Raw genomic sequence first — 16,455 nt, 5'->3', positions numbered from 1 at the left:
GGTCCCCATTTACGCGGTTTCGATTTACGCGGCATTTCCGTGGAACGAAACTCCCGCGTAAAACGAGGGTCTACTGTACCTTAATTAAAACTTTAGAGTGAAAATGAAAACAAGTCATATTAACAATAATTATTTCACAGTTAAAACCATGACTGTGGAGTTGGAGTCAATCTCATTTTGGGATAAAAGAGTCGGAGTCGGAGTCGAATATCCAAGAATTGGAGTCAGTCATTTTTCCTCCGTGTATAAATTTTTGCCAAAGCTACAAAGTCAGAGTCCAACTAATTGTCGGGCACAAGAGTCGGAGTTAGGTGCTCCCAACCTCTCGGAGTCAGAATCTGGAGTTTGTCGTCAAGAGCTATTTCCAACAAAATGTTTTTGAAGTAAATCCGCCTTCAAGTACGGAATCTACATTGACTTTCAGTTTCCCCGTAGGCACTAAAGTTAAGGGATTTGAACTGTTCAAAATTGAACGGAAAATTGTTCAAATCGAAAAGGTATTTTATGTACAAGCTTTTCATCAAAAGCTTTTTTCTACGAAGTTTGTTTGAAGCAAATTCGCCTCACAGTTCGGAATCGCCTTGAATTTTCCCGTAGGTGCTAATATTAAGTTTTTTTTGAACTGTTCAAAATTAAACAAAAAAACGTTCAAATCGAAAAGTGAAGTATAAGAAATAGGTGTCCTCGCCGAGAGCTTTCGAAAAAAAAAAAAAAATTGTTCGAATCTGACTATTCACTCAAAAGTTATTAATGAGGGGGGGGGGGCAGACAGACGGACCGATAGACATTTTCCCCCATCTCAATACCCTACTTCCCAATTTTTGATTTTTCGATACATATTTAATTATTATTATTTTTTTTTTTTGACTTTTTTTTTGTTTTTTGCAATATTTTCATGATGCATTAAGCCTTTTTTCATGCTTTTTTCTTCTTTCTCTGACTTTTACTGGGAAAGTATGCTAAAAAAGGAAAAAAAAATCAAGCTCTATCTATTTATTCAATGTATGCGAAACACTTCTAATTCTAAGTTTCTACTTTTTACTGATATTTTACAGATAATGTTTTGAGGGATGGGAAGGTGAGAGTCATAAATTATTCTACTAGAATAAATTGAAAGCTGTGGATGCAGAACAAATTCTATGATTTGTTTTCAAATATTATAGGATTGCAATCTTGCTTTAATTCAATCGATATGCTGTATCAAATTTAAACTCAGTTGCATTTAATTCAGTTTGCTTTAAAAGCTGTAAATGGTTAGTAAACTGATCATTTAACTCATATCTACTTTATAAATGAAGATTAAATGATTTTACATGAAGGATATATGTTTAATTTAACCTATGATCACTTTGCCCCATCTTACTTAAGCTGTTATAAAATTTTTACTAGTAATGAAGCTGAAAGCCTCTCTGTCTGGATCTCTGTAACGCGAATAACGTCTAGACCGTTCGTCCGATTTTAATGAAATTTGGCAAAAAATTAGTTTGTAGCAGGGAGTGTGCATCTCGAAGCGATTTTTTGAAAATTCGATTTTGTCCTTTTTCTATTCCAATTTTAAGAACTTTTTACTAAGTAAACTATCAAAACATGGACGATCAAATTATCATAACATGGACGAGTAAATTACCATTTCATGAACGAGAAAATTACCATAACGTGGACGAGCAAGTTATCATGACGTGGGCAAGCCAATTAACATAGCAAATTGGAGAGCAATTCATCATCCATTATTTGTAAAAATACAGGCGAACCAAATGACCTTTTAATTTTCTATCACGGGCAAAGCTGTGCGGGTACCACTAGTATTTTATAAAATGAGTCCAGCTTAGGAGTTTATGAAATAATATTTTAGAGACATCCGGGAAGCTGCCTGCACAACCAATCTGCTCAAAATTTTAATAAACAAAATTTTACAACGAAGCTGAAAGAGGTTTTCAGATTTTAACATGTTTCATGTGCACAAAAAACGAACTTTTTCACGAAATGTAATGCTGGCAGTAACAAAATTTTGAATTCAGAATATAGTTCATAGATGTTAAAATCGAAAATAAAATTTTTTCCCGCATTGTTTCATTTGTTTCAAATTCATAGCTCTTCATTTGATTTATGACCACTTTACCCCATTGACCACGTTCCTCCACCTGACTCTATTATTTTTCATTGTTTTTTGCAACAATTAAGAAACAACTACGTCATTTTCATCACACAAAATTTTGCCGACCTGAATTTAATGGCCCTCGCATAAAAAGTTTCCTTTCGAAAAAGAAAAAAAAAGAAAAAGGTTTTCGTGTAGACAACGTTTGCCATACATTGAAACACTGTTCTAGATTGTTTCGACAGTTTTGTAGCAGATAATTTGAGTATTTTGCCAGAATAAATAGTAAATGCTGAAAGAATCCCGGAAACAAGTTATTTAAAATATATATATATATATTAAATTCCGCGAGGGTCATGAAAAACATAACATATAGCATTCAATATAACACATAAAAATAACTTTTCTCAACTACATAACGAATTTTGCATTAGCATTTTAGTCGGAATGCTTAAAAGTGACGTTTTAAAATATCGTCAACGGAAATTGCAGTACAGTTCAATTTCCTTTCCGTCATACGTTGAAACATTTTTAAACTCTACTTGGTCGACCAATTCCAGCCAGCTTTCCTCCAATTAGATGAAAAATGGTATTTATATATTGCACTAAAGTTTTAAGGATTCTAAGCGGAAGTACCTTGCTAATTGACTCTTGAAATTCCTTACATATAAAAGAGCTACCACTTGTAGCAGATTTAGTTTTCAGCACCCAAACAGTGACTTCAGTAAACAGTAAGTAACACAACCTTTTGAATTCATGCAATTCAAAAATGATTTTCGCAAATTTTTTCTGGAGTTAGATTTAATTTCTGCTGTTAATTTTTGCCGTGGGACTTCCTCTTCTTTTTTTTGTTTCAGGAAGTGTATTTAAAAATATTTCGTGTGTATTAAGACAATTTATGATGAAGTGAAACTAATGCAATTGTAGTTACAGTTGGCCCTCTGTTTAACGACACTCTATTTAACGACTTTCGCTATTCAACGACGGCTTTTCTTGGTCCCATATGATCCACTATAGTGTTAAAAGCATTCTATTTAAGGACGCTTTCTATTTAAAGACGATTTTTTGTAGTCCCTCGAAAGTCATTAAATAGAGAGCCTACTGTACATTGCCGATTTTCTTCTCAACATTTTTCATCTAGAGATACCAAAAAAAAAAAAAAAAAAAAAAAAAACGGCCTACAACTTAAGTTTAGACAGAAATTCATCAACTACCAAAGAGACAGTAAAAGTCACGGGCAGGCCATACGGCACGAAACCGTCGTTGGTCATATTCCTGAAACTAATAAAATAATAATAATAAAATATGCGGAATAGTTCTAAGTTCAGACAGAAAAACAAGCAAATCAAACTATAACCAAAGTGCTAACTGACATTTTCCTCCCTTTTAAATTGATTAAAATGTCTCTCGACAAACCAGACTAAATGATTTTTATGTTTGTTTTTCAGAGAAACCATACTTTGGATACTACACTAAGAAAAGTATTTCAATAACTAAAAAGCCCGTTAGTTCCTCTAGTATGGTTATTTTGGAAAAATTTACGTCATTTTGTTTATTGGCGAATGTGAGTGACAGGGTAGATGTGAGATTGCACCAACTACTGCATATTCTGTAATATTTAGTAACTATTAAATTTATTTCTTTAACAAACAAAATACTAACAAAGTTGAATTTACTAATACTTACCCTTACTTAATAATTATAAATACAAAGTAAAAAAATTGCATATTAATCACTATTTTTGAGTGATTAAACAAACACCAGCAAAAAATTTGTCCGAAGGAGTTTGAAACTTGAAGTCATGCAACAGCGCATCCCATAGCAAAGTAAGGAAGTCTTGATTTAGAAGAGTAGTTTAAATAATCTTCAGATGACATGCTTTGTAAAACTTTCATCATTTTTTTGACACTAATAAGACATGATTTCCTAACCTTTTGCTTCAGGTACTGTATTGTTAATCTAACTTAGAGCAGACAAAACGTTTTGACAAGTGAAAATTTGAATAGAAGCAATTGGTTTAGGAATGCTTACAGTCAAACCGGACAATGTCTCTATTTAAACTGCCTCGATCATGTTTTGTAGTTTCATTTTATTTTCGGGTATGAAACGAAGGAATACCTCTAAAATATTGCATACTTATCCTAAAAATAATCATTATTAATTTTATTTAAAATGAATTACAATCTTGCTTTAAAGCTATCCTGCCGTTTAGGATAACTTTGAGGCATATCATTAATGGGATGTAAAATAAATTATTTTAGTGAAAGTAGTGCAACTTGAATGCAGCAAAATAAAGTTAAAACGAAATTTCTAAATGTTTACCACCTCCCCCTATTGCACTTCACTACATCACAAGGTTTCTATAATTTATAATAATGCATAGGGTTTTCACAATGTAATAAAAATAGTTTCTACAACTTCAAAAATAGCTTCCAAACAGAAATTTCAGATTTACTGAATAATGCAATTGGCTGTGAGCAATATTGTCAACTTTTTTTAAACGTAAAATAAATATTAGAAAACTTATTTCTTAACTTTGCGGGGAGAGGGCAGTACTAGGGTTTTTTTTTTGGAAAGTAAAATAAGCTGAAGAGTTGGAAGTGGCGAAAAGTTAACCGGCCTGGCTCAAGTTTATCTTGAATGACTGAACCTTAAAAATAGATTTTGTTCGGTGATATTTTTCAGCGACAACCTTACAAAAATTTTTTTCACTAATTGTTGTGACTCTAAATGTGTAATACACTTCTCTAATTTTAGATTCCTTTGCAGGAATCCAAGCATAATAGCATGAATGTGAATTAGTTAACCTTTAGGAATCCGAGCATAATAGTACGAATGTGAATTTGTTAACCTGTAGGAATACAAGCATAATAGCACGAATGTGAATTAGTTAGCCTGTAGGAATCCAAGCATAATAGCATGAAGTTAATTAGTTAACCTCTTCGTATTAAATATATATGTCCACTATGATATTAAAATCTGTTCGCGTCCGTCTGTCTGTCGGTCTGTCTGAAGATCTATCTTCTCTAGAACCACTGCGAATCGGGAGTCAAACGAGATACCGATCAATTCTAAATTTTCCAAAGAAAACAATAGGACCAATCTCGTAATTGTGCGACTTTAATTAGCAGAGATATTAATTAAAACGTTAATTAACATAACGTTATTCAGGAATTTTTATTTCTTTTCTGTTGCCATTTTGCATATGCGCGAGCAAGTAAAATTCTAATAATTGTTTTGAAAGAGATTTTTTGGCTGCTGTCCAAATCTTAAAACAACGTTTCCATCTAGAATTTCATTTTAAATTAGTTTAAAATTGGTTGCCCTATTCGGACATAGCCTTTATTTTATCGTCTGTCCTTTTTTAATTTTTTACATTCAACTTTCTTAACTCTTTTCAGCATATGAAAGTTGTTTCTTTAGCTATGTTTATTGATTGTAGTGTAAGTTTATTATTCTCCGACCTCATATTTTGGTACATTTAGGATGTGCGACTAATTATGTTTATTTTGTTGGACTTTTTCCCGTCACATGGGTGAGTTTTCGAATTGTAATAACTCTCTTTTTCCTTCCTGTTTCTACTTTTGAAATACAGTTTGTATTGTTAAAAGAACATGTGAAATTAAGATTGTTTGAATTTCTTTAAGTGAAACAGAGTTGAACGAAAATATTGTTTTTAAGGATTTTAACTAAAGCTTAATTCGAATCTGATGACTTGGTATTAAATTAATGCTAATTGGTATTTATTAAGTCTTGGTGCTTTAGTTTCACGTAAGCAACCAAAAAGTATGTGTCATTTTATGTAAAAAGCTGATCGTAATTGTACATACAAATGTTTCAGATATAGTCTATCAGATTTAATTCAGTTTAAAGTGAGCACAGATTATAATTGATAATGCATGTATTTTTTATCTTTTGTGCTAATTGATAATACGCATAACTTGCATTATTGTTAACTATGATTAACTTTAAAGAGATTTTTGCCAAAAATATGCTCTACTGGTGTTTCGCAAACCTTGCATTACGCGTATTTATTTACTCCTTAGCGCTTTAGAAACTGATGTCAGAGTAATGCAAAAACATCAATTGGACATCTCTTTCTTTTTTTACGTAGCCCGTGCAACGCCGGGCACGCAGCTAGTACATAATATTTTTTGTTTTTGCGTTTACGTTATCAGGCTGTACCTGTTTTACAAAGAAATATTAGGGGGGGGGGGATAATTTTTTATTCGCCTGTTTTTTATCACACTGCAAATTAAAAAGTGGGATTGAAAAAAAAATTATTAAGAATTATTTTTTACTAGCGGGTTTAACTATTTTTGTGTCATGACCTCATTTTTAAGAACACGAGATACATGTATTGTACGTACGCAAAACACACATTTATTTAAGGGACCCTGCTTGCTCTAATTGCTTTAATGATTTCAGAAATTGGACTAACATACTTAAAAAGATTGTCAGCTAATATTTTGAACTCAGATTATTAATTCGAACAATACTTTGCTGAAAATTTCTGAAAAACATCAATCTTGAAACTCAAATTTTATGTCTTTTTTAAAATGCAACAGATAATTAAAATTAATTATCCATAAATAAGATACTAAATGGTACGCAATATTTTATCCTCAAAATTCAAGATAAAGTTAATTGATATGAAACTTTAAACAATATATGTTGTCAAACATCATTACTTAGAAGAATCTTGATCCCTGGACCTAAGTTCGAATCTCATTCATACTATTGTGGTAGATATAGATCATATTCAAGTTTAACCTAATCTAAACCGTAGAGCCTCCAGCGGTGCATTCTTTTTCGGTTTGTTAAACCAAAAAGCTGTGCACAAGATGATCGATCTTATGGGTTGTTTACAAGCAACAGTACTAAAGTATCAAAAAATTGCTAGCCAGAAAAATAAAATCACCTGAAATTTTTCTTAAAAACAAAAAGTAGATGACAGAACTTATAAAAAGCATTTAGATGAAAGAGATGTTTTCCTTTTTTTACGGATGGAAATTGAATAGCGTAAGAAATGCCCTTCGAATTTCCTTAGAAATGTTTTTGGGTCATAATCTGTAGTTTAGGAGCCCTTGTTTGAACCTGCAATTCCGATGTTCTTAAAAAAATTTAAATCTAATGATAAGGACTGCAGCCCTAAATCAATCGTCAAACATCAGGATTAGAATCGTAAAACGTTCATCTTAACGTAACCACACAGTTTTGAAACACAGGATTTCACTTTATTTCAAAACTTAAACGGTATGATAAATTATTAGTTTATTTAAAACAAATGTATGAAGCTCAGTAAAGTTACAAATACAAAAATTATCTGTAAAGAACATTAATATAAGTAAGTGGCGTAACTTTTGTGCATTCAAAAACATGTCGAAAATGATCGCGGCCGATCCAGATTGTTTACAAACATGGCGTAGCAAAGAAAGCAGTGATTTCACAAGCACGCTCAAATCTGCACGCGATGTGTTCTCAAGTGTATTCCCAAACTTCGGTTGAATAGAGATTCCCAGAAAAACACATTCGGTGCACTTTTGGAACATTTTCTTCGTAACGGAATGGATTAGTAAAACATTTCAGCTTACTTTCTTTGTACAGAACACATTCGAAATACATTTTAGCACATATTGAAGCAACTATAACACTTAAAGTGTTTTAAATGTGTACTGATTATTTGCAGTGCAGGTTTTAAATCGATGAAGAATAGTTATAAAAATAAATTAATAGAATTTCGTTTTAATAATAATAATTAATAACAAATACAATAATAATAACAAATGGAATAATACAATAATAATGATTATTATTGTATTATTCCATTTTAATTTGTTGCAGCTAGAAGCAAAGGGATGCAAATGCCAAAATCAGAAATTTGCTTATGACCCGTACAAATGGTAGGAAAGGCTCTCCTCTGTCTTGAAGCAGGACATCGTACTAGTAGCCCTGGTAGCTGCTGCTATACAGCATGGTTTAGGGGGAAAAAATCAGTGAAAGAAAATCTAGAATCTGAACTTAAAACGCGTGTAACTGAATTAGGGTTTCCAATTCCTCAATCCCGATCCCGAATCCCGTGGGATCCCGCATGATATTTAACGGAATTAATCCTGCAGGATTTTCGATCCCCCAAAGATTTTGCATGCAAACGTTTCACAATTTTGCCATCAATAAAACGAATATTTTTACAAGTATCATCTGAAATTTTACTCGCCTTCCCGTCTATCTGCAAGAAGAGCAAGAAAAACTTTCACATATATGATAAACGGTAGATTTACCATTCAAGAAAACAATAAAATATAGTATTTTTCTGAGAATGAATTTTTATTCGCCTTAGAGATTTCATTGTTCATACGTCCAGCAAATGCGAAAATGAGTAAAAATTATAAGCCTTTTCAAAAACCATCACTAAATACTAAAATCCAGAAAATTCAGCTTTAGAAGAAATTGAGAAAGTGTATTACAGAATACAAAATTTAGAAAGTGTTTTACAGAGTGCAAAATTCGCTGGGGTAGCGTGAATGCAATGTTGAAACGCTTCTGTAAACTTAAGGAATGCACTCGAAACGTTTCACTTGCTAAAAGTGCACAATATATTTTTTTTTTCCGGCGAAAGCAATGAAAAGCCTGACATTTTCATTTTTGTTCTCTAACCTGTAGGAAGAGCCTGTCGATATCTTTGTCACCGTGAAGCTAATAATACAAATGTGGGTGGTGCCTTGAAAAAATAATGCTGGATGAATTAACTGAGCAATCTTCAACATTCGGCATGACCCTAAAAGAGGTGACAGTATTTTAGATGAAACACTAGATGACTCGAGTGAAAGGTAAAATTAGCGAAATTATTCAAAAACTTTTATTGAGCCTGCGACCCAGTCAGAGTTCACCCCCTGTTGTGACGAATCAAATGCACTCATGTAAAAACCAACGTTAATGAAGCAACAAGGCAAGGTAAATTGGATAGAGTAATACGCAAATCAAACACACATCGTTTTTGTCCAAAGGATTTCCATGAGCAAACACTCTTATCATGACCTTCCATAAGAAAAGAAAAATCTATTTTATTAGGTGGGGGAGTTTATGGGGATCTTTTGCTGAATGTCCACAATTATTTAATCTCAGTAAAACCAATTGCTGTTTAACAACATCACGCGTTTTTATCAAGCACATTACTTTTTGCGCAAAAATCTTTTCCCATCCCATACGAGCGATGCTTTGTTAAGACGCCTTGGACTTTTTTAACGCGGGATAAGCTCTTTACAATCCCGAAATCCCGTGGGACTGATATTGGTGCGGGATTGGAAACCCTAAACTGAATATATTCAGTAAACTACAGTCCATTACATGAATGCCTAAACTGAATAGTTCAAAACGTCCAATTACACCGCTTTGCTTCTTACAGCTTCAATTTAAATTTATGCTTACATCCCATTCTGTTTGGGAAATGTTCTCAACAGTTATGTAAAATATTCTGAATTATTGTTTCGATAATAATGTGTTTTCGATTCAGGCGTACTATTTGTTTCTTAGCATACGTAAATTAATTAGCAATTATAAAGTTCAGACGGTAATATATTCTTTTATATAATTTACAGAAAACTGTGATATTTTGAAACATAAGTAACTATGCTCTTCATCTGCACGTTTATTGCTGTTTTATTTGGAACTGTCATGGCAACAAAAGATGAAGAAATACAAGGTTCTGCAAAAGAAATGGATTTTTTCCGAAATGGATTCCTTGTTCCAAAAGTAAGGGGAAAATTAAAAAAAAAAAAGCCTCTATTTTTTTTCTATTTAGCTTTGCAAATATAGCTGCAGAATTTTCATTATAATTATTTAAATTTGCCATTCCTTTGCTTCTCAGTTAAAACCATGCTCCATTATTAAATTTAGTTGTTTTACAGTTGTTACGGTCATGATATGATTGGAGAAGCCATGTTTTTTCTTTGATGTTTTATGTTAATTTTCTGCCATTGCAGAAAAATTTAACAAAACAGAAAATTGAGCGTAAAATGAGACACGTTTTTCTTTGGCTATCTACAGTTAAATTGATAATTTTTTTTCTTTTTTTGGTTTCTGAGAAAAAAAAAATGTTATGGTTATGACGGTGTACTATAATTATGTAGAAAGTGCAGTATACAACTTCATATAGATGTGTACACATAGGACAAGGTATTTTAAATAAGTGATGTAAAAAATACAGTAGATCAATACCATTAACTTAGTTAGTAGAAACTTCTTATAGTTGGTAAAAATGCATTGTAAAATTTTAATAGTAAGACAAGGTGTAGAGTAAGTAAATGAACTATGGAAGCACCAATATGAAATTGTGTGGTGAGGAAAGTAAAATTTGTCATAATTTTCTGATATTCACCATGTCTAATATTTCACTTGTTCAATAGCAACTTCAATGTCAAAATCATCATTAGCTAAAAACACATTGAATGGCAACTTTCCATTTTTTTTCTTAAATACTGAATGCAAAGTTTTGTTTTGTCTTTTATATGGTTATAAAACCGTGAACAATATAATAGTTTAACTGATTCTATGAATTTATGTTCCACTAGCTCAAGTATATATATCCATAATATTTTTTTTTTGAATAATCTTCAGTCGACATAATCTTCTGCAGAACTTTCTAATAAAAACCTTGCTGTTCGTCAGTTTGCTCAAATTTTCAGATGTCAAAAATTTCTAATCAAAACAAGCTGTTGATTAATTTGCTCAGTATAACTTTAAAACAGGAATCACAGATATTTTTTGGTACATGTAAGATTCTTCATTCAAAACAAATATGTCTTCCGGTTACTGGACTAACGCGGTGTATTGATGATGAGCTTTTAATCCCATTTAAGTTTTCCTCTTCTGATAAAGCACATGAATGCACATTTCGACTCTCACTGCAGAGGGGATCTCTATATCTGCCGAGTTAACCTGCAAACTAAAACAACATAAATATGATTAACCCTCGAAAGTTTTATTTAAAGCAGTAAATTACAAAGTTTTCATATTTTATCTATATATATCTAATCTATATCTAATGCATCATAGTTTCTAAAAGCAGTCAGAACTCCACAAGTAACTGGCTGTCATTTTCAAAGCAAAATAACTAGTTTTTTTTTTTTTTTTTTGTAAAAAAGCAGTCGAAAACTTTGTACTAGGGAATGAGTAAAACGACAACAACGTGCATAAAGAACAAATAAAGTAATAAAATAGAGTTAAAAATTCAGCAAACAGCTGCTTCGGGGCTGTCAAATGCAAGCCCCTTCACCCGAAACACCCCACTTGCATAAAAGAAGAATGAAAAGTCCACACAATGTAGACCGAACGACAAATGAACAAAAATGGAATGAAGCAAAGTAAATAGACATGGAAACCGGAAACACATGCGTCACAGAACAGCAACGACACCGCTAGTGCGGAAAAACGTGACAAACAGAATTAGTTTTTTGTTACATTCAAAGCAAAAAATACATAATCCACAAGATCTCATCCCCTAGCTTAGTGTTTTTTGAAAGCTGAATTTAAAAATATAATTGAATGCTCAAAATACATTTTGGGTGATTAGAATAATGTTAAAAACAAGGTATTCGACCTAAATAACTGACCTAACATAAAATATCTAAAATGTATTTGGGGAAGGCAACTATGCGATAAACTTTAGATTAAGAAAATAATTAGCTAAGGAATAATATCTTTCAAATAATGTTTATTTTGCTTTGAATGTTACAAAATATTTGGCATTTTGCTTTGAGGATGTCAGTCAGATACCCGTGGAACGTTCCTTTGTATATTTACTTTAATATTAAGTTATTTCATAAAGTAATTTGAGCTTGGCGTCTGGTTTTTATCAAAAGGTATTAAAAATATTTTCTAACGGTAAAATACAGTTTTTGTGAGTTAGCTGTTATTCATAGAGCACTGAAAAATGCATGTCACAACCATAACCCTAATTAAGCAAATAAGTAACTGTTTACAATAGTATTTAGTGAGATAATATGTTAAAACACCTAAAGTTTGCATCACTTTTGATCACAAAACACATATTTTAACGAAAAATTTATCAATTAAAGATAAATATTTCTAAATGGCATAGTTTTAGCTACTGTTTTTGTATGTCAATCATTTATTTTTAAGTTGAAATTACATACTCGTTTTGAGATTCAAATTTTAAATTTTTCTCTGACAAAAATCACCTTTTCAGTATTCCTACTAAGTGAGAAAAGCCGTTTTAAAAGGCTTTGCTTATATATAAAAAAAAATATTGCAAGATTGGCATGAAAAAAGACAAATTAAAAATGTCAAACATACTCGCACAAAAGTGTTTGTATTAATTTCATTTTTTTATGCGTGATAATTTTCACATTATATTACAAAAGTAGAATTTACTATGCTTATTTTAATGCATAAAAGAATACATTAGGAGTAGCCTTTTTTTCTGCAATCGTTCTCCACTTTTTATATTTCCTAAGATCCTGGAAAAAACATTATCTGACAATATCAGGAAAATTCGAAGATCTCATGTTTTCAGATTATACAGGAAAAAAAAAAAACTATAAAAATTGAAAGGGATCACAAGGGAGGTAACTAAAGCATCAGCTGTCATAATTGTGCCATCAAAACACGTTCACATTACATCACAGGAAATTGCAACAAAAACAAGTAGGTATTTGTAGTTTAACCACATATGGTTAGAATTACCCAAAATGAATAAAAAACAGCAGTTACAAGCATCAGATTTGCATCTCTGTTGACATTTCATAGTTGCGAACAGTAACGCATAAGATCTCAAACCATACAGTACACTAGGAAAGCAAACCAAATACTTAGCCGCAACTCCAGAGCTCGAATACGCTACCTTGTGGTGATTAACAATACTGCCGAAAAAGGTAAAACATTCCATTCCACGTGTTTTCTTTAAGGTAAATTAACAGGCTTCGGACAGTTTATGGTGTAATTTAATTTCAGAAGAATAGAAAAGAAAGCTTGCTACAAACACGATGAAAAATGACTGTCATTCACAAAGCGTCAAATCAAGTTATAAATTACGGCATTTGTTTGATTTACCTTTTTCGTTCACCATTAGACTGTAGCTGCAGCGCCCCCTATAGTTTATTGGAGTTGCGAAGTGCTATTTTGCTACATTTTTCTATATTGATTCTTGAATAAAAGATTCAGTAATGATGTGCTTTTTTTATTTTTTTTGGAACAGAAAATATTTATGCATAACCAATTGTTTATTTATTTCTGCCTTCAGTCGCAGTTATTTGATGGAAGAGAGATTTTGATCCCAAGTACAACGCAAGAAGACAACAGCAACACCGCTGCACGAATGGACGACGTTTTAAGGACTGAAATAGAAGAGTCATTTTTCAGGAGCCGTAGGGCTGAAAAATCCTGCACCATATCCATTAAAGTAGTAAGTAAAATAAAATTCATGCTCAGGAAAGCTGACATTTTGAATACTTTTTTTGTGTAATGAAATTTTATTACTCTTATCTCAAAACTTATACTTATATGTATAATTACTGCACACGTATCAATTTATCTTCATTACAATGTCATCGTGGCAAAATATTTTTGATATTATGCATGATATTTTTGAAGTCTTATGCACAAGATTTTCTGGGGTATTCTAGTCCAGAAATGCAAAAAAATCGATTTTTTCCCCTTCATATTTTCAAAGTTTAGACCTTTAAGAATAAGTTTCTTAGAGGATTTATGGAAATTAAAATTATTTTTGCAGTTACAGTTAATTTTGTTTAAATAAACTCTTTTGCTAAAATGAGACTGCAAACTTTAAAAGCGTTTTTCTCGAAACTAGATTTTTCGATACGTTTGACAAGATATCTCAAGTTCTAAAGGACTGATTTACTTGAAATTTGGTACAGACTTTCTTAGTAGTATCAAAATGGTCTCCAAGTAGGGTTTTTTGTAATTTTTGATTTTTATTATTAAAAAAAAAAAAAAAAAAGAAAAGAAAAACAAAGTTCAAAAACGAAGCCGAAAAATGAATTTTTTTTTTTCAAAAAGATGCCATTTTGTGAACTTTTTTTAATTTTCAAATCGGTTACTTCCAGACAATTCTACATTCTTGTTTAATAAGAATTAACCTTATTTTCATGTCTCAGATCACGTCACCAGATCATGCCACAGTCTGGAATCACGTCAACCAGAAGGCCGCCTTTTTTTTAGAGTCCCCACTTTCCCAACCTCCACCAACTTCAACTTTGAATTTTTTCAACTGTTATGCAATTTTATACTTTTAAAGTATTCATAAAAAACTAATTAAAATGTATAGTGAAAATAACTACAGGTTGTTTTTTTCTATATTATGCCCGTAAAATAACCTTAATATCAAGCCTCTAGCCTGGAATACCCCCTTGTTTTATTAAACTTCTATAGAAGTTATTGTTTCACTTTGAAGACACCGAAAGACATAAGCAGCATATAAGCAGTTGTGGGAATGCTTATGCTGTTTATTTGAAAAGATTGTTTTCTGTCTTTAAGAAAAATATTTTTTTTTTTTGCCCTATAATGTTTAAATAACCATTTGGGAAATCTATGACATTTTCAAACTTTTTGTTTTGGATTTTTTTTTTTTTTTGCCTAACTTAATTAAGCTTTTTTATACTTTTAACGAAAAAGTAGGGAATTATTAAAATTCATTGGAGTAAATGAGCAACAAGAATAGTACATAACTCGCAAAATTGAGTTCGTTAATAAAAAACTCAACTGAAAAGAAGTTGGGTAAATAAATAATGATTGTGTAAACTTCAGAAAAAATTTGCTATATTTTAAAATACACGTAGCCTAGAGGCCTGCATTAGTTTTTCTTTCGTAGAGTCTCAGTTAAATCGAGGAATTCTTCAAAGGCTTCGCAACTTTTACAAATATTAGTTTAGTTGCATTTTCTCTTATTTATACATAAGCCACATTTATTTTCTTCCATATTTTAAATAAATGTTTTTTGAGGTTTTGAAAATAAACATTGTATCTTAAAAGTTAAACAAACAAAAATTCGTAAATAATTAAAATTATTTAGACATTTTCTATTTTGCTTTTGAAAGCCTTTTTAAACAATAAAACAACCCAAAAATATAGTACATTCCATTTTATGTTTTAAAACATGACGGATTTTGATTAAATACAATAGTAAAAAGAAAAAAAAAGTTTGGTCTTGTATACATTTGAAAATTTCGCGTAGAAAATATTGTTAGCACAATGTCAATATTTATTGCTTTTAAATGTTCATTTCGAAAGTTTTTATTTGTTTCGACAAAAAAAAGGGGGGGGGGGGAGGAATTTATGAAAAATCAATCATTTTTAGCTAATTAATGCTTAAAGCTAAAAGAAATAACTACTTCAAAATAAACATCTTCATCGACAGATAATGATATCATAATTAATACAGATACATATTTTCTACATGGTTTTTTAAACCATACTCAAGAAACTAATTTTTAGTAAGTATTACTTATAGTTTTAAATAAAAAAATGTGGAATTCGATTTTAAATACAAAATATAATTTAATAAATGTTTCGACTTATATATTGTTAGTCTGCACCTAAAATGTATGAAAAAAATGCAAAAGACTAATTAATAAAATCTTTCTGTTTAAGGTTGAGACCTTTCCTGGAACTTGTACTACACTTGGAAAATTTGTACCCGCTTGTCAAAATGAGAATTACATCGCACCAAATAGCTTGGAGTGCCAGTTAACTTATTGATTGCTATTTTATTAAAAAGTTGTAGTACATTTTAGAACGTATTAGTCTTTCTCTATGTTTAGTTAGTGTGCGTGTTTTAGCTGCTAAATATGTATTGAGACGTTACTGTTGGGTTTTGAAATGCATTGTTAAGTAATAAAGTGTTGTGAATATTGTGTAAATGGTGTATCTTATTCCAATACTAGTGGCACTCGCACGGCTTTGCCCGTAGTAGAAAATTAAAAGGTCTTTTGGGTTGCCTGTATATCTACAAATAATGGATGACGAATTTCTTACTAATTGGCTTGCCCATGTTACCGGTTCCATGTTATGATAACTTGGTAATTTACTCGTCCATCTTATGATAATTTTGCTCGAAAAAATGTTCTTAAAATTGGAATATAATGAGAACAAAATCGAATTTTTGAAAAATCGCTTCGAGGTGCACATCCCCATGCTACCAACTAATTTTGTGCCAAATTTCATGAAAACCGGCCGAACGATCTAGGCAATATGCGCGTCACAGAGATCCGGACGGAAATCCAGACAGAGATCTAGACAGAAAGACTTTCAGCTTTATTATTAGTAATAATAATAATAAAGATAATTCTTCAGCCAATGGGGTTGCTTTTTTCAGTCAAAAGTAC

The 16,455-nt window shown here is 31.4% G+C and overlaps 1 protein-coding gene across 1 annotated transcript; it reads left to right on the top strand.

Moving 5' to 3' along the window:
• Window positions 1–2,802: 2,802 nt before the first annotated feature.
• LOC129225211 (uncharacterized) lies at window positions 2,803–15,980 on the top strand. The gene is made up of 4 exons (XM_054859778.1): window positions 2,803–2,826; window positions 9,694–9,847; window positions 13,356–13,517; window positions 15,722–15,980. Exons 2-4 carry the CDS (start codon window positions 9,725–9,727, stop codon window positions 15,827–15,829), a joined length of 393 nt encoding a protein of 130 aa, XP_054715753.1. The 5' UTR covers window positions 2,803–2,826; window positions 9,694–9,724; the 3' UTR covers window positions 15,830–15,980.
• The last annotated feature ends 475 nt before the right edge of the window (window positions 15,981–16,455 follow it).

The sequence above is a fragment of the Uloborus diversus genome, chromosome 6 (genome assembly GCF_026930045.1).
Source record: "Uloborus diversus isolate 005 chromosome 6, Udiv.v.3.1, whole genome shotgun sequence".
Taxonomy (NCBI): domain Eukaryota; kingdom Metazoa; phylum Arthropoda; class Arachnida; order Araneae; family Uloboridae; genus Uloborus; species Uloborus diversus.
This window is presented reverse-complemented; position numbering and strand designations above follow the sequence as displayed.

Excerpts from the sequence above, each read along its gene's own strand:
- LOC129225211 (XM_054859778.1), top strand. The coding sequence starts at position 9,725 with ATGCTCTTCATCTGCACGTTTATTGCTGTTTTATTTGGAACTGTCATG. Across the intron at positions 9,848-13,355 it reads ATGGATTCCTTGTTCCAAAA|TCGCAGTTATTTGATGGAAG; the intron begins GTAAGGGGAAAA and ends TTCTGCCTTCAG. Across the intron at positions 13,518-15,721 it reads GCACCATATCCATTAAAGTA|GTTGAGACCTTTCCTGGAAC; the intron begins GTAAGTAAAATA and ends TTTCTGTTTAAG.